Source organism: Gavia stellata, chromosome 39 (assembly GCF_030936135.1).
Source record: "Gavia stellata isolate bGavSte3 chromosome 39, bGavSte3.hap2, whole genome shotgun sequence".
In the NCBI taxonomy this organism is placed as follows: domain Eukaryota; kingdom Metazoa; phylum Chordata; class Aves; order Gaviiformes; family Gaviidae; genus Gavia; species Gavia stellata.
Genome location: NC_082632.1, coordinates 294,265 through 304,217, shown reverse-complemented (window position 1 = coordinate 304,217; position 9,953 = coordinate 294,265). Strand labels below are relative to the sequence as shown.

The 9,953-nt window shown below is 58.6% G+C and overlaps 1 protein-coding gene across 1 annotated transcript; it reads left to right on the top strand.

Annotated features, from left to right (window-relative positions):
• Positions 1-6,324: 6,324 nt before the first annotated feature.
• On the top strand, positions 6,325-9,074 carry LOC132320588 (C-type lectin domain family 2 member B-like). The gene is made up of 6 exons (XM_059833133.1): positions 6,325-6,355; positions 6,775-7,031; positions 7,269-7,364; positions 7,771-7,952; positions 8,189-8,289; positions 8,465-9,074. The coding sequence occupies exons 2-6, from the start codon at positions 6,893-6,895 to the stop codon at positions 8,577-8,579; spliced, it is 633 nt and encodes a 210-aa protein (XP_059689116.1). The 5' UTR covers positions 6,325-6,355; positions 6,775-6,892; the 3' UTR covers positions 8,580-9,074.
• Positions 9,075-9,953: the final 879 nt, after the last annotated feature.

Here is a 9,953-nt window from a genome sequence, read left to right as displayed (position 1 = left end):
CTCAACCCGAGGTGGCCCCACCCCGCGGCCGTGCCCCCTTTAAGAGCCAAAGGCCCCCCCCCCCCCCCCCGCATCGCTCACACTGCTGAGGGACCGGGACAAGATGGCGGAGGGCCCGCCCCCGCCTCCCCGTCGCGGCGCATGCGCGCTGCGCCGCTGCCGCCCTCCAGAGGGCGCCGGGAAATGGAGTCCCTCGCGCGGGGACTGACGGGAGTTGTAGTTCTTGGGGGGGGCGCGCGCTGCATCATGGGAAATTCAGCCATGGGGCCGGGGAGGGTCGAGGCCCTTTGGGGTCCCCTCGGTGGGTGCTCCCCCCACCCCACACCCCGAGGCGAAGCCCCCGGGACTCCCCTGTCCCCTCTGCCCGGTGCCAGGCCCCACACTCTGGGGGAGCCATGCTGAGCCTGGGGGGGGGCGTGTGGGGCCTGGGCCCCACATCCATCAGGCCCCAGTGCCGAGGCAGGGGAGACGTTCCCAATTTTGGCCTTTTTGGGGGTGAAATATTCCCCTCACAGGCACTTTTTGGCGTTGCGCAGCCCCACTGAGGGCGGTTTTCGCCTCCCGGGTTGGGATTTGGTTTGGTTGCCGTTGCGCAGGAGAAGGCAGAACCCCCCCAACCTGCCCCAGACCCCTTCCCTTTGAGCTGCGCTAATAATTAGTAATAATAATAATAATAATAAAAGCTAACGCACTTTATTGCCATGGCTGGGTGACCTCTTCCATGCCCGCCTTGTGCCCCTTCCCATTCCTCCAAGGGCTTTTACCATCCGTGGCTGACGGTCATCCCCGTTGCCCAAATTCTCCCGGTTTTACATGAAATAATTTTTCCACCCACTTGAGCACCATTTCCCGGTTCTCCTCTCCCCAGCAAGAGCTCGGATCAGCTTGGCATCAAGAAAGCTGTTGTAAACTTAGCGTTTCTCCCCAGCTGATCTCCCCTCCAAAAAGTGGATTTTTTAAAAAATTATTTTTATTTTTTTTATTATTTTTTAAAAGGAATTCTCACCCCCTTTCCCCAGCATCACTTCCCGCAGGGCGGCTTTCACATGCGGGGCACCGGCTGCACCTCTGCTCGGCCGAAACCTCGTAAACAGTATTATTAATGCAGTAACATTAATACTGTGATATAACACAGTAATATTCATGATAAATCATACGATTAATTTGATATGAATACATGTATTATTAATACAGCCACACGGTGGGGTTGGTTTCGTGGCGCAGACGGCGAGAGAAATATGAACCGGGCGTAGACGGGGAGAGAAGTGGGAAGAGGCAGGTGGAGGTAGTGGGGGAAATTTCCTTCCTCTGAGCGAGAAGACAAAGAAGAAACTGGTGGAAAGTGAAGGAGAGAGGAGGAAGGACGAGGCTGGAGCTGTGAAAGGTGGCGGGGACGGAAGCAGGAGAGAAGGGCAGCTGTAGCTCCCGATTTCTGGGGTGAAATAAAGTGCTGTTAAAACCGTAACGGAAAAGAGAGGAGAAAACGCTGATGGCAGAAATCGCTGCCGCTTTAAACTCAAGTTTATGTGATAGAGAAGAGGGGGAGCTGATGGATGGCAGATGCCGACGGACATCAAGCGCTGATGCGTACCCATCACCGACAGCTATCAAACACCGATGGATCCCAAACACCAACTGACAGGAGGACTGGAAACAAAACCCAGCTGAAAGACCCTGAATAGCACCAGAAACAGCTCAAGTAAGGAGGATTAAGTAGTAATAACAAGTTTCCCTTATTTTTGCCTTGCGTAGGCAGCATGGGAGGGGAGGTAGCCTGTGCACATTGAAAATTAAATATCACTTTGTTTTGTTTTTCAGGTTTATTACTATACGTGCGCATAACGAGAAGGAGAAGACGTAGATCCCTTCTGTCCTTGATTTAAATAGTTTCTCTGCTCCAAATGAGGGAAAACTAGGACCTTGGTTATTAATAACGACCACGGTTAATGGATCATACAGATGTGTGTTCACGTGGGCGGGCATAAAGTTAACCGTGTATTCACCAAACCTAAGGAGAACTACGAGAAACAGAAGTGAATAGAGAAATAAAGTGCACCTGATCAGACCAAGAAGGGCCATTTTAGGATGGCGCAGCGGAAAAACAGGCTTTAATCAGCACCGCTAGCCTAAGGAGTGATGTGTCTTAATGACAATGATAGTTAAAACCCACAAAGGAGCCTAGGAGAGGCTGCTTGCCATGACAGCGGAATCATTTCCCTTCTCCGCTGGTCACCAGTGGGAGATTTCCCCTTTCTTGGTTTTTTTTTTTTGTTCTCTTTTCCGCCTTCATTCTTCCCCAAACGCGACTTTACCGTGCGGGTTAAAGCCTGCTATTGGCTGCAGCCCTTGTAAACATGTTTGTTTGCCACATCAGCAATGCGGCAGGCGTATCCGGATCAGGTGATTATACAGCACAAGACAAATTCCTTATTTCTAGTTCTATCTCTGGGAAAATTCGTTTTGAAATCCACCTTCTGCAAAACCATGAGGCAGCTGTCAACTGCTCTGCCCTGGCTCTGTTTCTGCACCCAGCCCTGGCTGTACAGAGGGTGTTTGGTATCTAAATCAGAGACGACTCTGGAAAGGAAAAAATAAATAAAATAGAAATAGAAATAAAATGTAAACTGTTTATGCGGCTGCATCCTGGAGAAATACTGTGAGAGAGCCCGACACTACAGCTTTTTCTCCAAAAGCTTCAATTCTTCTTCATGCTCGGAAATTTCCAGTTGATGTTATATTCTTTCAGTAATGTTATTTTTACAACATAATTACTGGTAATGTTACTAATAAAAGACTCCAGTCATAGCTCAGCTTTCTGGGAAAGCACCCAGGCTTTAATCAAGCTTTCATTTTTGCTTTTGTGACTGCTGTGCTGGACCTCGCCACAGCCCTCCCGAGGCGGCTCATCATCCGTCCCCTTCCTCATGCCGTGATGCTGAGCGGTTTTCCCCTTCCAGTTCGGGTCTCACCTCTCTATTTCCATCTCACTTCTGCCTCCGGGCAATTAAAGACCGGGGCGCTCATGTACCCAGAGTGCTTTTTAGGGCAGGATGGCCCCTGCCTCTGCGTCAGCCCCATGTCATCCCCTCCTCTTTCATTTTCTCCGCTCACATGTTCGCACATGATCTCACCCCCTTTATTTTTAACTCCCCCACTGCCATGGGAAAAGCAGACGCATCGGTCTCGGGCTCTCCACGGAGAGATTGAGATGTGGGTGACAAGTAGGGTTTAATTTTCAATGCACAAAGGGTTGGGGAGGATACGTGTGCTCCCGTGCTGCCTATGCAAGACCAAAATAGGGAAAACTTGTTACTACCGCTTAATCTTCTCTACCCGAGCCGTTTCTGCTGCTGTGAAGGGTTTATCAGCTTGATTTTCGTTCCAATTCCTCAGTAATTGGCGTCCATCTCTTGGTACATTGCTCAGACAAATGCTTTGACCAAAGGCCTTTGTCACCCCCCCCCCCCCATTTTCCCCCAGTTTCCTCCCAGTTTGGCGCTCAGGACAGAAGCTCGGTGCCTGCTCCACGCTCGCACCCCGAAGCCCCACCGTGATGGACCGTGGTGCCCGGGCAGGGTGGAAGGGACGTAGCCCCTTTTTGGGGGGGACCGGAGCAGGCACAGGGGTGACACGTTGTCCTCCTCCCCGGGACACCCATCGCTGTTTGGCCTCGGATGCCCGTCATCCCTGGGGAGAGCCTGGCAAAGCCGAGCTTAACTCCTGCTGGGACAAGGTAGAGAGGAGGGGAAGGTGCTCAAGGTCAGCAAAAGGAGCGGAGAAGATGCCGTTGAGCTCATGCGAGGTTTAGCACGAGCTCCTTCATCGTTAGAGATGTTTGGCAAGCAAGTCCTACAGGAAAAAAAGAATGCAGTCGGGTTTTAAGGAGTTCAAGACGAGGCAGCTGCCAAATCTGGGCAGGGTCGATCCTGAGGGATGTGGTGGGCAGAGGGGGAACGGCCCCATCGGGGTGTCAGCAGCATCCCTGGCTGAGGGCTCCGCGTCGGCGGCATCCCCCGGCTCCTGCATCCCACCGGGGACCCCCACCAGCCGAAAAAGCAAATGGATCAACGGCGTCCTGCTCTCAGCACGGGCAGGGACGGGGGGATGTCGCCGAGAACGTCCGCGATTCTAGATCCAGCTTGGAAATTGCCCAACGCTGTTATGAAAAGGCATGTGCTGGGGAGGGAGGCTGGGAAATAAATGTGCATTAGCGAGGGTAAATATTTATCTCTGTGCATGAGGAGGTCCCAGACAAACTGAGGCACCCGAATGCGGTTTTTATCACAGAGTCGTAGAATGGTTGGGGTTGGAAGGGACCTTTCGAGGTCATCCAGTGCAACCCCCTGCCACGAGCGGAGACATCTCCAACCGGAGCAGGTTGCTCAGAGCCCCGACCAGCCTGACCCGGAGTGTTTCCGGGGTTGGGGCATCTCCAACCTCTCCGGGCAGCCTGGGCCAGGGTTTCACCACCCTCAGCATCAAAAATTTCTTTAGATCTAGTCTGAATCTCCCCTCAGCACGTTTTTATACTCTTCCAGCTGCCCGGTGACGTTACTAATGCCTAACACCCATGTTAACAATTACTAATCATCGCTAAACCTTGCGAAGCGACTCCGGTTTTGCATTATTCTTGCTGCTTGCCTGTTGGGCTGCATCTTGCTGTAATTAACGCTCCACGACGCTGGCAGGGTTTCAACGACGGGTCAGAGGGGCAGATGCTGGCAGCATCGGGGTTGTCTGGGGGGGATCCTTCACCCCCTCACGCAGCTCTCAGCACCCGAGAAGCAAAGTCCTTCTCTCCAGGCTGGGCCTACCTGTAATTTCCTTGATTTAATACCAAAATCTGAGGTAAAATGTCACTACCTCACTGCGTGGCAGCGCGGAAAGTGAAATAATGCGTGTTAACAAGGTTAATACGCTTTTATACTCCAAGGACTGGCCGGGCCCCTCGTGAGGGAAGGGGGTTTTCCCGGCGACCCCCCCCCGCCGCGGCCCAGCAAGGCGGGAACGGCCTGAGGGAGCGGGGACAGGCGGGGAAGGGCCTGGAAAACCACGGCGGCAGGAAGGAGGGGGGCCCGCACCCCCCCCGTGTCTCCGCGGCTCACAAAGGACCGAGTTTCCACCCAAAACGGCGGGGCCGGGACCCCCCCCCGCCCCGGTAGCGCCGGAACCACCGAGCGACCCCGCGGGCGCGGCGTGAGGGGTGGGCCGAGCGCCCGGCGGGCTGAAAGGCAGTGCTTCGCTCCGATTGGCTGCTCCGTCCCGCCACTCCTCGTTCCGGCGCGCTGATTGGCCGGCGCAAGAGCGGGCTGCGCGAGGCGGTTGTGAGGGCGGCAGCGACCGGAGTCTTCTCCCTGAGGCGGCGGCGGAGCCCGGGGAGGGCCGCAGCGCAGGTGGGGATCTGCCGTCGGTTCTGCCGCTCGTCTGCGGTGGGAGCTGTGGTGAAGGGAGCCCGGCGGGCTCTCCCCGCCCTCGGCGCTCCCCGTTTCCCGCCTCCCTGTGGGCCGGGGAGGGGGCGGCTGCCTGCGGCCCACTCCTTCCCGCTGTCCCCGCAGCAGGTGTCGGTGCGTGCGGGCCCAGGAGGAGTCTGTGCCCCCGCAGCTGTGGGTAGTTCTGGTCTCCGTCTGCAGCACGGAAGCGGGGGGGCCTCGGAGGCTTTCCTTTCCTTGCCCATCCTTCAGCTTCTCAGTCCCCCGGCTGCGCTGGGCCCGGCGGGGCAGGGGGGGCCTGGGAGGGCCTGGTCCCGTCCGGGCTTTCCCAGGCAGCGAGTGCTCCTTCAGGACCCCCCCTCCGCAGTCCCCCGTCTCTCTGTGGGCGTTGGTGCTTCCTTCCCCCCGGGGCCGTGTCAGGAAGGAGCTGCTTCTGCCTTTCCCGACAGGGAGCCAGCCTCTTCTTCCTGAACAACCAGGAAGGTCGGTTATGCGAGCGCTTGGAGCTGTGGGGATCGCCAGGGCAGGAGCTGCTCTGTGCAAGCTGAGTCTGCTTGGCAGCTCTGCTGTGCCAGCAGCTGGCAGTTTCCAGGCGTTGGTGTTTGCGTGTGCTGGATAGAGAGCTTGTGCTCTGAGTTTTGGTTTCTGTCCTGACTGGGTGCGCAGGGCTCTGTCAGATAAGCGGGGGAGAAGCTGTAAGTTGCGGGCTTGTATCAGTTACTCCCCGATCTGTCTTGTTCCCTCCCTGGCGCTGACTTCAGTCTTTCTCTGACGCACCTTAAAGAAGCTTCGCTCAGCCCCTCTTCGTGCCGTCGTGCCTGGGATAACTGAGTTTCCAGCTCCTTGTTGGCTCCAAAGGCTCGAGGTCTTGCCCCTGCCCCAGCCTGGGGTGCTGGGGCTGCTGGTGGTGGTGTCCAGCAGCTGTGGTGAGCAGAGGAGGGCTCAGTGGACGTGTTGGGGGGGGACCCTGGATCTGCTGGTGGTGGAGTGGGGTGGGGAGCTCCCAGCCAGCGAGTGCCTTGCGGCCTGTCTGGAAAGGGTGCGTGCAGGGTGCTGGGGAGGGTGCTGGGTCTGCTGGGGGCCAAGGGCTGGTCCCTGAGCTCAGTGACGCTGCGTTTTTCTCCCCAGGTGCTGGCTGGGTGCGGGGGACAGGCTGCAGCGTCACAGGGGGAGCAGGGACAGGGCAGGACTGTGCTGGCATCGCCTTCCTGAGCCTGGGTGTCACCGCAGGGCCACTGCTGATATTTTAAATCAAGCGTGACAGCTGTCAGGCAACAGAATTTAATGTCCCAATCTATTGCATCGTCATCATGTTCTCCGTAATCTCCCATTATAATACTAGCAGCTGTGGTGGTAAAACTGCATCCACGCATGACTTGAAACAGGCTTTGACAGCAGCTGTGATACCTTGGGCGCAAGATCCTGCTTGTGACAAGCAAAGAGATTCCGTGTTTCAGTGTGCCATGGGACAAGGGGAGGGGAGTGGATTCTGCTCCAATGATGGGAAAGTGGAGGAGCTCCTGGGTCCCGGGGACGGAGGGGCATCCACCAACCCGGAGATGCCTGAGGGTATGGACAAAAGGACACACAAAAGACTTCTGGGTGAGTGCAGGGCCAGTGCTGTGGCCTGTAGGGAGGGGATAGCGTCCCTGTGGCAGTGTCACCCCACGAGGGCTGGGGCTGGCAAGTGCGAGGCTTCTTCCAGCTGTCTGGAAAGGGCTTGGGGTTCTGCTCGGTCCTCAGCGGGTGGTCTGTAGCAGACGCCCCTCCCTCCCCGCCCCCCAAATCCTGCTCTGGGCCAGCACCATCCTCACTGCGAGTGGCTTTTTCCTCCTCCAGACAAGTGGTATGCAGTCCACCCAGCGTGTGCCCTGGTGCTGGCCGCGCTCCTGGCTCTGATCCTGACTCTGGTCGCGGCTGTTGCTGTACTATCGGGTAAGGGAGGAGCGGCTGCCTCTGCCAGGCCCCTGGGTGCAGCGCTGGCTGTGCCGCCGGCAGCCCAGCCCGTGCGGTGCCAGGCTGGATGCGGCCCCTTCCCCTCCGGGCTGGGGCAGGCGTTGGTGTGTGAGGCCAAGGCTGGCAGGGGAGCTCGGTGGGGCCAGGCCCTCAGGCTGGCTGTGCCCCTACCCTGTGCCGGGGGTCCGGGGAGGAGCAGGGACACCCCCACCGGTGCTGTGGGGCAGGCTGTTAACCCCCTCTGCTCCCCGTAGGTCGCTGGCAGCAAACTGGGGATCCCCACGGGGGGAGCCCAGGGCTGCCTCCTTCCCTGCCCCACGGAGCTGTGTCCCCCGCTCCCTGTGGAGTGGAACCCTCTGACCTTCTCCCCTTCCCTCTCCATCAGGAAGATGCGGAGGGAATCCAACCGTGCCTGCGGCTCTGGTGCTGGCCTGTCCTGAGGACTGGGTTGCGTACGGCAAGGTCTGCTACCACCTCTCGAGGGAGGAGGGGAGCTGGGAGTGGAGCCAGGAGCAGTGCTCCTCCCTCGGGGCCTCGCTGGCTGTGCTCAGGATGAGGTGGGAAATGGTGAGCGAGGGGCTGCTGTGGCTGCTGGGGGGGTGAAGGGGGGGTGCAGATGCCGGGGTTGGCGCTGGCAGGCGAGAGGTGCTTGAAGGGACCGAGATGCAGTTCTGCCCTGGGGCCTTGGAGGGAGGGAAGGAGGCACGGTGTGGGGCTGGCAGGGACCGACGTGGGGCTGGGAGAGCCACTTGCGTGGGGCCGGCAGCAGCTCCTGACTGTTGGCTTCTCTCTTTCCTACCCAGGGGTTTCTCTTGCGTCTCAAGGGCAATGCTGATTACTGGCTTGGGCTGCGGAGACAGGGCGAGCGGCTGGAGTGGGTGAACGGCAGCAGCTTCAACCACACGTGAGTCCCGTCGCCAGCCAGGGCTGTGGGGAGACCGTCCTGTGGTGGGACGGGCAGGGGCCTGGTGGGATGTGGCTGCTGGGACTGTCCCTTGCAGGCAGCACTTGTCCCTTCGAGCACCAGGAGACAGCAGCTAACCCGACAGTACCAGCGGCGTCTTTGCTTTTTGTTGCAGGTTCCCGGTGCACGGCCAAGGAGCCTGTGTGTATTTGAACGACGATGCTGCTGCGAGTTCAAGCTGCTCACAGCAACGGCCGTACATCTGCAGCAAGCCCCAAGCTCTGATGTGACAGAGGTGATGGAGAAAGGACCTTCTCCGTGCTGGGGACTCACAGCTTCACCTCTTTCACCAGCGTCGAGTAGCGCAGGGATGTTCTTGCCTCAGCTGCTGGTGCAGGTTGCTCCTGGTCTCCGCAACAACTCACTGCCGGGTCTTGGGGAGATGAACCTGCAGGACGGGGAGACATCGTGGAAGCGGACATGTGGCTGCCTGGACTGGGGGCTCGGGTTGCGCGTGGCGCGGGTTTCTTTCTCCTTCTGGGCCCACCCCAGAACTCATCTTGCTTCTCTCGCGGTTCGCGTAGATCTGCTGTTGCGCTGTGGCGATGGAGCTCGAGCAGCTGCTGCCGGATGAGATGGGCGCGGAGAGCTCAGCGGAGGTCCCTGGCACTGTGCGGGGCCGACAGGACAGAGAGCCGGGGTGTGAAGCGGCCCGTGTCTGGCGCCCACGAGAGTTACAGATGTCGATGCTGTTTTTCTCCTGATTTTTTTATTAAAACATGGTAAACGCCCGTGGGTGTCCCTTCTGATCCGGAAGGTGCCTGCTCAAGGCAGCCCTGTCCGTTCCCGTCCTCACCCCCGGGTGCACTCCCCATCCTGGCTTTTGGAGCGTTGGGGTGCAGGGGTGTGAGGGGACGGCTGCCCCCCGGGGTCTTCTCCCTCGAGCCACGGCAGCCGGGGGTGCCAGAGCCTGGAGGGGGATGGCTGGAGCCTGTCACGGGGCGCTGGCTCTGCCCAATGCCCGGGTGACTTCTGGGGTTTCCCCCAGGCCGTGCTCTGCTGAAAACCGCCGTCCCTCCCTGTCACCCCTTGTTTTCCCGCGTACGGGGGCTCCCGGGGCCCCCCAAGCCCTGACACCCTCAAGAAGGGGCTGCTGGAGGTGCCCCAGAAGCAGCTGAAAGCAGCTGTGGGCATCGGGGACGAACCTGGCCAGGCTGGTGGGCGAACAAACCTCACCGTGTCCCCTGCTAGCACGGTGCCGCTGGGAGGACCCCTTCCCAGTGGTCCCAGTCCACCTGTCCTCGAGCATCCCAGTTAGGGGTTCGGATGGGAGAGGAGTGCTGTGGGGTAGTCTAACCCCATTTTTATTTGGCTTGCTCTTCCTGAGCTGGGGAAACCCTTTTTTGGGGGCTTCTGCCATGGGGAGAGGCTCTTCTCTCCCTCCCCCCCCCCCCAACTTCTTTCTCATCTCTTCCTAACGCCTTTCTTTCTGCTGTCTTTCCCTTAGCGCTCACACCGCTACGCTTCCTCTCCGCCTTTGCTTCCGTTAAGGATGACGATCCAGCTAGAAGAATGCTAACCCCCCCCGCATTAGAGTGGGCACAGGCTGCGGTGAGTGAAGAGTGGGAAAGGCGGGGGCACATACCTGCTTCTGAGGTGCCTTT